This window comes from Hyaena hyaena, unplaced genomic scaffold, assembly GCF_003009895.1.
Source record: "Hyaena hyaena isolate Hyena2069 unplaced genomic scaffold, ASM300989v1 scaffold_1690, whole genome shotgun sequence".
Classification (NCBI taxonomy): Eukaryota; Metazoa; Chordata; class Mammalia; order Carnivora; family Hyaenidae; genus Hyaena; species Hyaena hyaena.
In genome coordinates this window covers 1-15247 of record NW_024082324.1, presented here as the reverse complement: position 1 = coordinate 15247, position 15247 = coordinate 1, and the positions used below count along the sequence as shown (strand labels likewise).

Sequence of the window (15247 nt, the reverse complement as noted above, 5' to 3'; positions counted from 1 at the left end):
TGACGAACACAGAAAAGGGAAGGACAAGTCACCAATGGTGTTTTCCCAAAAGCTCACACTACTGATGAATCTCTGCTTCCTCACACTGAGTGAGTGGAATATGCTGTGGCCTCTGGTACCAAAAAAGTCATCTGCCTCAAAATTCACAGCTACTGGCCGACAAAACACTAGCATTTCTTCCTAGTTCTAGTTAGTGGAGCTAAAACTGAAAGCTTAACTTGCTTGATAGTCTTTTTTGGAAGCAATCAGGTAAACCACACACACTTATTTAACATAATATTTCACCACAGTATGATTTGCTGTAAAGAGGCTGTAGCCTTAAACATAATAGGCCCATTTCGATTAGAAAGGAAAAAGGGGAAATAAGGGATCTATCTAAAGTACCTCGATGTGCACTCAATATTCTTAGCAGAAATATTATAATCACTTCCATGAGTCTAACACTGAATGCTTAAAAAAAAAATTTTTTTTTGAGAGAGAGAGAGACAGAGACATAGAGAGAGAGCGTGAGCGTGGGAGGTGCAGAGGGAGAGGGAGACAGAATCTGAAACAGGCTCCAGGCTCTGAGCTGTCAGCACAGAGCCCAACGAGGGGCTCAAAGGGGTAAACCTGGAGATCATGACCTGAGCCGAAATTGGACACTTAACCGACGGAGCAACCCAGGCACCTCTAACATTGAATGTTTTGATTTTAGTAATAGCTTAGTCAAACATACAGACAACACATTTGATCATTAAGAAATTATACTAAGAATCACTAATTTACCCACCATGTATTATGTTAAATGGTACCAAACATATCTAAAACTACTTGTTATATTCTTAAAATATGTATTCCAAGTGAATCAGCCAATATTTAGCAAGCACAGGGTCCAGTAAGCTTATGCTCAAGGGACTAAATCATGATGAATCACAAAGGGAAACTTTGGTATTGCAAGGCTGATTACACAGGTACTTGTTACTCAATTATAATAGCCAAGTTATTTTTCCTTCTTTCCTAAGGATACTTCCAACTGCCCTCTTGCCCCTTCTTTTCCAAGGGGCTAGAAGTTAAAAAAAAAAAAAAAAAAAAAAAGAAATAATAAAAAATTTAAAAAACAAAATAGCCAGACCTGGGGCACCTGCATAGCTCAGTACATTGAGCGTCCAACTTCTGCTCACGGTTTTTGAGTTGGAGCCCTGTGTCAGGCTCTGTGCTGACAGCTCCAAGACTGAAGCCTGCTTCAGATTCTGTGTCTCCCTCTTTCTCTCTCTCTGCCCCTCCCATGCTCACGCTCTCCCTCTCTCAAAAATTAACAAACAAAAAATAAACATTAAAAAAAATGTTTTAAGTAGCCAGACCACAGTACTCATGCATCAGTTTCCCAAGTACAACTTGAAAACGAAAAAAATGTAAATAAAACAGAATTTGAAAAAGTATAAAGATGTATTAGAAAATAGTCAAAAATATATTGTTGAGGCACCTGTGTGGCTCGGTTAACCATCTGACTCTTGATCTCAGCTCAGGTCATGATCTCATGGTTGGAGGGATAGAGCCCTGCGTTGGGCTCTGTGCTAATAAGCCTGCTTGGGATTTTCTCTCTCACTCTCTTTCAAAGTAAATAAATGTAAACGTATATAGACGTATATATTTAACACACATATACATAGTATTATAGTACATACTATGTACTATATAACACATAGTATTATAATATATATAGTTATATATACACATACATGCACACACACACACAGTCCTCGTAATATAACACATTAATTGCAGGAAATAAAAGAGGTTTCTGATGACCAAAATGACAGGAACACGATTCTTAACCCATAAACTACAAAAGTCATCATAAAATGTCAAGAAGCAGATTTCTAGGGGCGCCTGGGTAGCTCAGTTGGTTAAGTTATCTGTTTCAGGCCAGGTCATGATCTCACGGTTCGTGGGTTCAAGCCCCGCGTTGGGCTCTGTGCTGACCACTAGTTCAGAGCCTGGAGCCTGTTTCAGATTTTGTATCTCTCTCTCTCTCTCTGACCCTTCCCTGCTCACATGGTCACTCTCTCTCAGAAATAAATAAAACATTTAAAAAAAAGAGCTGATTTCTAGACAAAGTATAGAGGGAATAGAAATTTGAAAGACAATTCTGTGACAGAAGAGAAAGAAAATAAAGATACCTAGCAAAATCCCTACATTTTTGTTCTTTCCCAAATCCTTAAATCTCCACAAATGAGAATGTTACATAATTCTGCAGACCTACAACTCAAAAGATTAAATTAAAAAACACCTTTCACGGGCACCTAGGAAGTCGGTTACGTGTATGACCTGGGCCAGGTCATGATCTCATGGTTCATGGGTTCGAGCCCTGCATCCTGTTCTGTGCTGACAGCTCAGAGCCTGAAGCCTGCTTCAGAGTCTGTGTCTCCTTCTCTCTCTGCCCCTCCCCTGCTCATGTGCTTTCTCTCTCTCCCTCAAAAATAAACATTACAAAAAAAAAAAAAAGTAACCCTTTTCCACAGAAGGCAGTGGTCACAAAACGAGAGGCTGTAGACTGCTAAAGCTGTACATGGCTTTAACTAAATAAAACTAAAAATACACACTAAGATCTTAGGTTCTGTATACTTTATATTTAATACACAAATATAATAAATACTTGTCTACAGTAAAAAATTTTGAGGCTCAAATATTCTACACACAAGAAATACGATCTTGAAAATTAATTCTGCTTAAGACATCTGGACAGCCTCCAACTGAGCTGACCAACCAGTTTCCGAGGAGACAGTAGTACTGGAATGAGAACAGAACATGGAACCCGAAGTTGAATTAAGCCCCAATCTACAACTTCAACACCCTTAAGAACTTGGACAAGTGACTACTTTAAGCCTCAATTTATTTAAAGGGAATTAAGACCTCCTGCAATGTTGCTGTTTTGTGAATCATGAACTGGGAATGTGCAATTATTTAAAAGCTGCTGAATAACCAGAAAGATGAACACACAAAATAAAAACATGCCTCCCACCGCATCAAAACAGGAAACAGCATGGAATCCAAATGTCTTCACTCTGGCCAGAAGACTCCCCGCTGGAGGTGGGGATGACCAGGGAATAAACTGATTTACTCAATTCCCACACCTTGTCTCCTAACTTCCCGATCAAAAAGCATGAATTGAAAACGGGCTTACGGTAAAATACCACATTCCAAAACCATAGTCTCAGACTTAGAAGTTATCTTCCCTAGGGGCGCCTGGGTGGCTCAGTAGGTTAAGTGTCCCAGTTCAGCTCAGGTCATGATCTCACAGTTCGTGGGTTTGAGCCCACGTCGGGCTCTGTGCTGACAGCTTGGAGCCTGAAGCCTGCTCAGCTTGTGTCTCCCTCTCTCTGCCCCTCCTGGCTTGCACTCTGTCTCTCAAAAAACCTATTACATGTTAACATAAATAATTTTCTAAAATTGTTCTCTCCAAAACATTTAGTGAGAACAATCTCACTGTTTTTACATTTTTGCAAATCTCTTTAATTCTGGCTTAATCAAAGACAGCTGGATTCCTCAATCAGCTTCTGCATTCAATCCCTTTGGTAGGCTGTTCTACGGTAGACACACCTATGAAGAAAACCTGGCGTCACCCCACCATACCTGGAGGAGAATATTTTAACAGCCTTTTCAAATAATTGTGGATATTCTTCTTTGATACTACACCAAAACTCCACAAGTGGTAACTTATAAAAAAAAAAAAAAGATTACAATGTGAAAACTGTGAATACAGTGTGAAACCATTATCAATAATCCCTTTATACTCTGCTATATTAAAATCCATTTAGTCTAGGGGTGCCTGGCTGGCTGGGTCTGTGCAGTGTGCAACTCTTGATCTCAGGGTTGTGAGTTCAAGCCCTATGTTGTGTGTAGAGATTACTTAAAAATAAAATCTTAAAAACAAAAATCCATTGGTCTACCCTGCCCTTTGATTGAACTTGCCAGTGTACAATTTTATTACAACAAAATTATGCAGATCTTCCAAATGTTGACACATTATTACACAATCAAAAAACTATCATTAATATCACCACCAATCTAGTTAGAAACATTTTTTTAATTTTTGGGAAACTGTCAAGCTCACAATGACAAAAACAAGCTTTCCAATATTCTAGCTTTTGTCATCAAGTTCAAATTTATCATTTGGCCACCAATGCTGTCAGCTGTTTTCCTTAAAGAGACAGGCTCACTTCATTTTCAAGTAAGTGCCAATACCCATGGTTCATGTTTTTTCAGATAAAAGAAAAGCTGTGTGAGAAAAACACTAGTTCAGCTCAGAAATCAATCATACATGTGCTTTCCTCAAAACAACCATTCAACTTTTTAGTATACAGCTTTACGTGTACTTCCCATGTTATCACGACATATGTAACACATAAACTCCAGTCAAGATTAAAATTAATATGTTTTACTGTTTCATCAAGAAATTTTTTAAATGTGTGTGTGTGATGAAGAAATACAAGCACTAATAGTACAACATGGTGCCTCTCTCTGCCTTGATTTTTCCTAAGGCACGAACACAACTCCCCACTAGGGCTTTTGCACCATCAGTGCAAGTCAACAGAGTAAAAGAGACGTAACATTCTAGCACTATTACTATTACAAAAGTAGTTTAAATTTTACGTATTCCCTAAAAGGATCTCAGAGACACCCCCTCCTCCAGCTCCCACTGTGAGAATCACTGGTACTTACCACCCACCATGTGGTCCCAGTTCTACCTGTTAGAACTCCATGACACTTCTTTTTGACTGCCCCAAATAGTTGGGAGAAAAGCTATGGTCTCCCCCAAATCTTGCTAAATATCTCTTCCAGTAGCTTCAACAAATTCTGTAAATGTGATATGAATAGCATTTACGGACAATGTTAACTCTCCTCAAAATCTTTTTATTCCAAGTGTGATAGCCAGAACTGAGCTCATGCAAATACTGATCTGCTCATCACAAGGCTGGGCAGAAATCAGACTACAGTTTCCAGAAGGGCATTACATTCTATTAATGCAATGGAAGAGCCTTGCCAGGGTACATCTGGAAACATCTAGGGACATTTTCGGTTGTCACTATTGGGGACATGGGGGGTGGGGCTCCTGAAATCTAGCAGGTAGAAGCCAGGGATGCTGTTAAACACCTTACAACACACAAGACAGACCCCTGCAAAGAATTATCTGGCCCTAAATGTCAACAATACCTACCAGAGAGACACTGTACTGACGGATACTAAGACTACCAAAATTTTTGGAAGCTTCGTCACCGTGGCTTTTTTTTTTTTTTTTTTAAGTTTATTTTGAAAGACACAGAGAAAGAGGGCATGTGTGCGCACTCAAGCAGGGGAGAGGCAAAGAAAATCCTAAGCATGCTCCGCACTGTCAGACCAGAGCCCTGACATGAACCGAGAGATCATAACCTGAGCCAAAGTCAGACACAACCTACTGAACAACCCAGGCGCCCCATCACCATGGCTCTTAAACTGGACCAGCCTTTCAAAATTAGACGTGCTATCACATAGGCTTTGTTGACAAAACATGAACACTCTTCACAATGCTTTAGAATGAACTTCAATACTCTTGATTTAACCCATTCTGACAACTCACCTAAGGTCGATACCACACTCCCACCCACCCAAATTTAACAGGACAGGCATCGTGAACCTGCAAGTGGAAATCAAACAAGATCTAGCTTGAAATCGCAATTCGTACCTTCAAAGAAACGAAATGAAAGGCAGTGTGACACCAGAACATGAAAAACAAAGAAAGCCAATCAATGTGGAAAAGGGCCTATTTAACTAAGCACTCTAGTTCTTGTTGTTTACTTAAATGTATAATACATTACGGTTAAAAATGAGAGGGAGCTAATGAAAAACTGGCCATATTGTTAACATTTCAAAAAAAAAACACTGGAAAGCTAATTATCCATGTATGAACCTGTTGTCTTAACGGTCTTCCATTTTATACATTTGAACTTACTTCTAAAAAAATTTATGCTCTTAGGTCTTTAGAGAAAACGTACACCTCCCTTCCTCAAAGAATGCTTGGAAAAAGTCGGTATAAAAGCATTTTTATTTTCTAAAGAGAAAGACACAACTATGTTATTTTTCTCACTAAAACCTTTCAAGGCATACATTTCCTCTCACTGACCAATTTGTAATACTGCCATGATTATCATAAAGTTGCTTTTCAAGCACAGCAATAAAATGTGAGCTAACACAAAGAAGTCACAAGGCATCACTAAAAACATTTAAGTGCTGCTGAACTGGAAAATACCACAAAAATCAGTGCTCCTGGTGCCTCTTTCTACCATTTCATTAAAAGGATGAATGAATCTATTAATTAACAGGGATCTTGTGAATTCTACGATTTTAGCTCTGTGTATTTAGTTAAAACGAACAAATCTCATTACAGACATGTTGCTAGGCCTCTTAAAAATGACAGGAGCGGGTGAGAAGGAGCATGAGATTCTTTTTAAAAATACTATATAAAAAGCAATAAACATCTTAAAGCCTGTGTCAAAGCTAGAGGCTCACCTGTAAAGACATACACACACACACGTACACAGACCTATAAACTTGTAAAACTATACTCAGTGATATTTGCGAAAAATTAATTGTCTTTACTTAAAAAAAATAATAAACCTGCGGTCTGTTATTAGGCGTCTAGAAATCATAAGACCTTTATTTCGCATTTAGGTAAAGCTTCGAGTGTCAATTACATGGTTCGTTTGGGGACTACAAAGAAGGAAAATTCGGTCCCTCGTCTCAAAGGAGCACTCTTACACTTGAATCTTCATAAATGGAAGAAATGCAGTCTCACTCCTGAGGCCTCTACCCTGCTGTGTAGACGCAGGAAAATAAAATAAAATAAAATAAAAAAAAAACCAAAACGAAGGAAAAAAAAACCTGTAAGCTACTTTCGATCCCAACAAAGAGTTCTCAAATTACAGCTCGTTCTATGAACGAGAAAGACAATAAAAACTTTTTTCAAAAACCCTACGAGGGAAGCAAAGCAGGAGACGCAGACCTAGAAGAGATTAGAAGGCGGGGATGGACTAGCTTTAAGCCTACAATGAGAACCACTCAAACTACCACTAGACACGGAGGGAGCCGGGGAGCAGGATGAACCCCACTACCCCAGCAAAACAAAACAGCAAGACCTAACCTAACGCGTCGCGGAGGACACCCTGGCAAGTGCCCCTTGCTGTCGTGGGGGGGGGGCGGGGGGGAAGCTCGGGGAGGGGGGCGAGGGTCCAGAGAACAAGGCTGGACGCTCAAAACTGGGCTTTTAGCTAGCAGTGCGCGTGCCAGCCGGGACGTGGAAGTGGGTTAACTCTGGCGCACGGCCTGGGCATCCTGGAAACGGGAGGCAGACAGGGACGCGGCGGAGGGAGGACCAGGAAGGGAGCATCGGAACGAGCTGGGAGACGCCGAGAGCGAACGTGAACCCCGGGCGCAGGCCCCGCGCCCGGCAGGGCCTGCCTTCCCCGCCGCCGGGCACTGCTTTGTTTTGGTTTTTTTTTTTTTTTTTTTTCCTCTCTGCCTTTCAGTCGGACGCGGCGGAGAGGCCGGAGCAGTGAGGTTCAGGCTACCCGCCCCCCCAGCCTGGCTGTTCCGGAAGGGGAAGGCCCCCGGCCCGACGCCCGCGGAGCCAGGAAGGGGTGGGGGGAAGCGGGAACCGAGCACTAGGGGAAGTGCGGCGGCGAGCGGGTGAGGAAACAGGAAGAGCCCCGTTCCCGCCTGTCTCCCCCCAAACACCCCCCTCCGGGCCGAGGGCCCGGCTCTCGCGCCACCCCCTCCCCCTCCCCCGACGCCCCCAAGGCCCCGCCGGCGTGCTGGGGAAAACAGAATACAAATCACTTACAACGGCATCGTCTCCTGCGCCGGCACCGCCCAGTCACTTCCCCCCCGCAACCGCCGCCGCTGCCGCCCTGGGCATGATCCACTGAGGCGGGAGGGAGGGGGGGGCCTGCCTCAGCCCTGGGTCCAACCCCACTCCCGCACCGCTCCCGCCGCTTTAAGCGCTTCTCCTCCTTCCCCTTCGTCCTAACATGGCGCCCGAGCGCTACCACAGCAACGTTCTAGAACTGCTGACGCCGCCACGCACGCCGTACGCGCGCCTGCGCAGAGGCCGCCCGGCGCCGCGCAGCCTCACGGGAGCTGTAGTTCGCGAGGCGGCCGGCGGTCCCGCAATTTCCGGCCGGGTCCCGTCCTGCTTCCGCCGCGAGAGTCGGGTTTTCGGGTCGGAGTGGTGCGGGAGGCTCCCGGCGGCGGGCAGGTCCTCGAGCGGGGACGCTCCTGTCGCCAAAGGGCACGACGCGGCCCGGACGACGCGAGGAAGCGGCCGCGCGCGAGGCGCCGCTTCCAGCGCATTGTGAGGTGCCGCCGTTCTCGCCGCCCGAGGTCGCGGCGGCCGCGCTTCCCCTCGAACGGCGCCCGCGGCGGGGCTTGGCGGGGACCGAGGCGCCCCGGGAGCCGGCCGAGCGCGTCGGTGCCGTGGGCGGCCGCGGGTTGCTCGGCCGCTCGGTGCTGTGCTGCGGAGTGAGAGTGAGGTCTGCGCGCTAGGCTTGCGGCGACGGCTGCGCGTGTTGGCGCCGGAGGGGTGCTAGCGCCGGCTGGTTGGTGGGGCTCCCCCCCCCCCCCCCCCCCCCCCCCCCAGACTGAGGTCCCCTAGGCGAGCTTTTCGGCTGCTCTGGCCGCCAGAGTGGGTTTACGCGGGCGCTCGAGACGTCTTTGTGGAACGAAGCACTCTGCGAGGCAGGACTGTGACGGCAGCGGGTTCTAGAACACGAGCTCCTCTTGCTAACAAGTGGAGCCCTGGACCCGCCTCGGACAGCTGCACTTGAGCGGGAAGGTCGCTGGCGGTGACCGTTGGGATGTTAGCAAAGACTGTTTTGCAGCCCCGACCTGTCCCTGGGGGTGGGACCTGGGAGTGGACCCCCGCCGCTCCCTCCCGGAGCTACGCCGGGAAGAGGAGCGCCTGAAGCCCATCTGATATCCCTCCTTCCCTCTTCCAAGTTCGATGGAACGCGAGCTAAAGCGTCCCATCGAAGGCTCACGGAGGCGCGGGAAGGAGTCCGATAAATGGGGGAAAGATCAAGTTCTAAATTACTTAAGCAGATTAATCATGAACTCGGTTAACCTCGGGAAGCTTGGCAAAGGACTTCCCTGTTTTCACAGAACAGCTCTCTAGCGGGAAGAGCCATGGAGGACTGAAGGCGAAGTGGGAGAAGCCCAGGACCTAAACCTGCAACGTCCAGCACTGTCGCCTGTTGTCACATGTGACCTTTGAGCACTTGAAATGGTCCGTTTAAGACGTCCTGTAAGTGCAAAATACACACTGATTTCAGAGATCTTAGTAGGAACAAAATAATGAGATATGTGATCCTTAGTTCATTACATACTGAAATCGTACTTTGGATATATAAAAAAAAAAAAAAGCATTAAGATTAATTTCATCTGTTTGTTTTTAAAATATGGCTACCCGAGAATTTTAAATTCTGTATGTGGCTCTCATTTTTTATTTTTATTTTTTTTTACATTTATTTATTTTTGAGAGGCAGACAGAGCATGAGCAGGGGAGGGTCAGAGAGCCAAGGAGACACAGAATCTGAAGCAGGCTCCAAACTCTCAGCTGTTTGTCAGCAGAGAACCTGAAGTGGGGCTCGAACTCTCAAACTGTGAGATCGTGACCTGAGCTGAAGTCGGTCACTCAACCAGCTGAGCCACCCAGGCGCTCCCTCTATTGAACAGTGCTGATTGGGAGACAGACTTGTACTTGATTCTCAATTCTACTCATTCCCTTACCCTCTTGTCATCAGGGTGGTTTTGGTTGGGGGCCCAGGAGCAGACCCGTCCTTTAAAGTTTGAAAATTTGAGATCCAGAGAAATCAATAAAATACATTAAGGCTGTGGTCTTAAACCTTGCTTCTAAAGATAGGCACTAGTAATTTGACAATTGTACATATCTAATGGGACATTGCTGAAGTCACCTTGTGAAGTCTACCTTGATTCCGGCCACAGGTATTCGTTTTAACTGTCATATCTGTCAGATGGTGTCATAAGTAGCGGAACAATTCCTAAACTCGTTCTCATAGGTCCACGGTGCATTCAAGCTGAAGAAATCCACAGAAAGGGAGGGGGGGTGAGGGGGCCCCCCGCAGTGGCTCAGTGGATAAGGCGGCCAGCTCTTGATTTCAGCTCAGATCATGATCTCATGGTTCATGAGTTCGAGCCCTATATCAGACACAGAGCTTGCTTGGGATTCTCTCTCTCCCTCTCTGCCCTTCCTGTATTCATTCTCTCTCTCTCTCTCTCTCTCTCTCTCAAAATAATAAATAAATAAAACTTAAAACAATGGAACTAGTTAGGTTTTTTTTTTCCAGTGTCATTTAGGAGGTGACAATTGGAGATACTATGTTGATATGGAGGGTTTTTTTATCCCAACAATAAACTGCAATGATTCAGGGTGCATATGTTTAAAAAATTTTTAACCGACATTAACCAGACTGATGAGTCACTAAAGTAAAACTGGTACATTACACACTTTTATCTCATGAGTACTGTACGCTTGAGCTGTATTTTCTTTAAATTATTTTCTTTTAAATTTTCTGTAGATGTTTATTAATGAGTTTTTTTAATGTTTGTTTATTTTGAGAGAGAGCGCACACACGCGCACCCTCAAGTGTGAGCAGACGAGGGACAGAGAGAGAGAGAAGGAAACAGAGTCCCAAGCAGGCTCCAGACTGTCAACATAGAACCCGAAATGGGGCTCGAACCCACGAATCGTGAGATCATGGCCTGAGCTGAAATCAAGACTGAGTCACCCAGGTGCCCCTGTTAGTTAATGTTTTAAAGAGTATGTCGTGGGGCACCTGGGTGACTCAATCGGTTAAGCGTCCAACTTTGGCTCCGCGTCGGGCTCTGTGCTGACAGCCAGCTCAGAGCCTGGAGCCTGTTTCAGAATCTGTACCTCCCTCTTTCTCTGACACTCCCCTGTTCATGCTATCTCTCTTTCTCAGAAATAAATAAGACATTAAAAAAATAAAGAGCGTGTAGCCCACCATTTTTGTGAAAGAAAGAACCACAATTGCATGTTGATTAGAACTGGCCCCAAACCTCCTGAAGTCTCTGCCTTTGGTCAAAGCACATTGTCTTCCACACTGAAGCCAGAATAGCCAGCCCATCATCAACTCCTATTGATTGCACCTCCAAAATCCATCAGAAATCTCCGCCTCCTCTGCCCCCACCCTAGTCTCTCTGCTGTCTCCTCTTGCACGTGGTTGTGGTGGCCTGCACGCCCACCCCTCCCCCGCTTCTGCTCATGCTTTCTTCCCCGTCCTTCTCCAGACAGCAGCTGGACTTGGAAAGCCTATCTCAGATTTTATCACACTCCCACATGAAACCCAGCTTAATGGCTTCCCACTGCTCTTAGAATAAACCCAAACCCCACTTACAAAGTCAAGGGGCACCCGGGTGGGTCAGCTGGTTAAGCATCTGACTCTTGATTTCAGATCAAGTCATGATGTCATGGTTCATGGGTATGAGCCCTGCATCGGGCCCCATGCTGATGGTGCGGAGCCTGCTTGGGATTCTCTCTCCTTCACTTTCGGCCTTTCCCCCCTCCCCCCCCCCCACCACTGTCTCAAACTAAATAAAATTAAAAAACAAAACTGTAAAGTCAGGCCAATGGCTTACAAGTCCTTGCGTGATCTGGCTCTTAATTTTTCCCTTTAACCTCATCTCACACTCTGCCCCTTTCCTCACTGTGCTTCAGCCCTCCTGGCTTCTATTCTTTTCCTTAACATGCTCACCTCCTTTCTGCCTCAGAGCCTCCATGCTTGTCCCCCCCTGCACTGCCGCCCGAGCCCTTTCTGTGGCTGTCTTGTTCTCAGCTTGTCAAAGCCCGCTGTCACTGCCTCCTAGATGCCTTCCTGGACCACCTCGTCTAACCGGTTTCCTTGCATTATAATCCTTACCGCATAACCAGCACTTCCTGGTTATATATAAAGATAATTTCTTTATTATTATGTATTCCGTCATCACTAAAATCGAAGCTCCCTGGAGAGAGGAGCCCTGACTGTCTTGTTCAAACTATCCTAAGCCCAAAGCATACAAGAGCGCCCGGTGCATATTGGTGCTTCAGAATCAAGTTGTTTCTGGGGTGCCTGGGTGTCTCAGTCAGTTAAGCGTCTGTCTTCAGCTCAGGTCGTGATCTCACTGTTTGTGAGTTCGGGCTTCGCCTCAGGCTCTCTGCTGTCAGGGTGGAGGGTGGATCCTCTGTCTCCCTCTCTCTGCCTCTCCCCTGCTCTCTCTCTCTCAAAAATAAACAAACATTTAAAAAAAAGAATTATTTCTGATTCTTTAAGAGACAGATTTGCCCAGTATTTCTGTTCAATTATTTTCAATTATGTAATTAATCTAGCTAAAAGAAATAAAAACAGTGGGTAATTATCTTAGCATGAGCTGCCATAACAAAATACCACAGAATTGGTGGCTTACACAATAGAACGTTATTTCTGACAGTTCTGGAGGCCGGGAAGGCCAAGACTAAGGTGCCAGCGTGGCCAGGTTCTGGTGAAGACACTCTTCCAGTCCTGTAGATAGCAGCTTTCTCACTGTGTCCTTACACGGCAGGGAGCAGAGAAGCAGAGAGAGGGGTGGTGTGAGGGAGGGGAAGGAGAGAAGGAGAACACGCTCTCTGGTGTCTTCTATAAAGAGATTAGTCCTACGTAGCCTGGGTGGTTCAGTGAGGTAAGTGCCTGACTGCTGGTTTCAGCTCCGGTCATGATCTCAGTTTTGTGGTTCGAGCCCTACGTCAGGCTCTGTTTTGGCAGCATGGAGCTGGCTTGGGATTCTCTCTCCCCCTCCCTTGCACTGCCCCTCCCCCACGCATGCGGTGTCTGTCTCTCTCAAAATAAATAAACAGAAATAAACTTAAAAAACATGAGACTAGTCTATTGGATCACGGCCCCACCCTTATGGGGTGGTCCCATTTAACCTTAACTACTTACTTAGAGTCCCCATCTCCAAATGCAGTCACATGCACGGGGTTAGTATTTGAACATGTGAATCTGGGGACATTCATTCAATCCATAACAATGATCACCCCTGCTTGCTAACTCCTAGAACGTAATGATACCTCTTCAATGATACTCGTTCTTTAGTGCTGTGTAACAGTTTGCCACAAATTTTAAACTACTTAAAACACAATTTATTATTAAACAGTTTCTGTGGGTCAGGATTTGGAGAGGGCTTAGCTGGGTCCTCTGATTCCGCGTCTCTACCAAGGCTTACATTCATGGTGGGCCGGGGTCTCATCTGAAGGCTTGACTGTGGAAGGATTTACTTCCACACACTTTGTTGGCAAAATTCAGGTCTTAGCAGCTGTTGGATTGAAGATGTCAGTGTCTGGCTGGCTGTTTGCTAAGGGCCCTCTCAGTTCTTAGCCAGGCGGGTCTCTCCAGTGGAGCAGTTTGCTTCATCAAAGCATGTAAGCCCAGAAGGCAAATTCCGCTAGCAAGATCTCATACAGTCTTGTGGATTCTACAATTTGACATATTCCATTGGATAGATCTCATTCCGTTGGATAGAAGCAAATCACAGGTTGCACCCACAGTCAAAGGAGATTATGCAAGTGCATGAATCCCAATGGGCAGATATCATTCGGGGGTACTCATCGGGGGTACCTCAGGGCCCGCCTTCCCTCTCAACTAAACTTTGTATAACACCTAATATTGTGCCATGCCCCAAAACACTCTAAATAATATGAATGGCATTTTGATTCGTCTCTATTTTTTTAATATGAGACTAATTTTTTTATTCGGAATTCAAATGGTATTTTTCTTTCCTGAAGGGGCTGTAAGGAATTCTATGACTATGAACAAGACTGCATTTTAAGGAGTTGTTTCTTTTGTTTTTTAGCTTTAAAGGACACATGCTATACTTCTTTTTTTTTTTTTTAGTTTTTTTTTAACGTTTATTTTTGAGAGACAGAGCATGAGTGGGGAGGAGCAGAGAGAGAGAGAGAGAGAGAAAGGACACAGAATCTGAAGCGGGCTCCAGGATCTGAGCTGTCAGCACAGAGCCTAACGTGGGGCTTGAACTCACAAACCATGAGATCATGACCTGAGCTGAAGTTGGACATTTAACCAACTGAGCCACGCAGGCACCCCAGTTCATTATTTTTTTAAGGTAGAACACCAGTTCCTTTTTAAAAGATTATTAAAGTCCAATTATACAGTAATCTGTACCAATATGAAGGCTTTTGTGCTTTCCCTCTCTGTAAGACTCCCTATTGACCTATATGATTTTTTTTTAAGTTTACTTATTTTGAGAGAGACAGAGAGAGCACCAGTGGGGGAGGGACCAAGAGAGAGGGAGAGAGAATCCCAAGTAGGCTCTGCACTGCCAGTGCTGAGCCTGATGCAGGGCTTGAGCTCACAAAATGTGAGATCATCACCTGAGCTGAAATCAAGAGTTGGTGGTTTACCCAACTGAGCCACCCAGGCACCCCTCTTCTGCCTATTTTTAAATTGAATTGTCAAAATAAATACATAAATTGGATTGTCAATCTTATTGACCTGGGAGGAATTTTTAATATATTCTGAGTACAAGTCCTCTGTCACATATCTGCTGTGTGCACATCTATGTATATCCATTGCAAGTATCTTCCTAATTATGAAGCATGACTTTTTACTCTTTTAATGTTATCTTGAGAAACCTTTGCCCACCCCTGGGTTATGAAGAACTCCTCTTATGTTTTATTCTATTCTGGAAGCTTTATTGCTTTGACTTTACTGTTTAGGTCCAAGATCCATCCTAGAATAATTTTGTGTATAGTGTGAGTTAGAGGTCAAGGGCTTGGGTTTTTTGGATTTGGGGGATGTCCGTTGCTTTTTTTGGTTGTTTTTAATGTATGACTCTCTAAAACGACCTGCCCCATTTACAGAAAAGACCATGCTTCCTGTCCCATTGATCTTAATTACTGTAGTTTTATAATAAGTCTTGATATCTGAAGAGTGAAGTCCTTCAGGTTCATTGCTGTTCTTTAAGACTGCTCTGCAAGCACCCAGATGGCTCAGTGGGTTAAGCAGTTAAGAATCCGACTCTTGGGAGAGAGGGCAAGATGGCGGAGAAGTAAGGAGCTCCGTACTTGCACTCGCGCCCATACATCACACAGAAAAGATCTGAAGACATTGGAAACCTTACAAAACCTGAGAGATTGGGAGAAAAAAGACGCAGAATCCACTGAGAG

The 15247-nt window shown here is 45.0% G+C and overlaps 1 protein-coding gene across 3 annotated transcripts in view; it reads right to left on the bottom strand.

Moving 5' to 3' along the window:
* The window catches only part of LOC120226426 (poly(A) polymerase alpha), a 58852-nt gene extending 50788 nt beyond the window's left edge, over positions 1-8064 (bottom strand). For all 3 annotated transcript variants that reach the window (XM_039224609.1, XM_039224610.1, XM_039224611.1), the window contains exon 1: positions 7856-8064. In XM_039224609.1, coding sequence (XP_039080540.1) covers positions 7856-7863 — 8 coding nt within the window. In that variant the 5' untranslated portion in view covers positions 7864-8064. The remainder of the gene's footprint in view (positions 1-7855) is intronic.
* Between the last annotated feature and the right edge of the window lie 7183 nt (positions 8065-15247).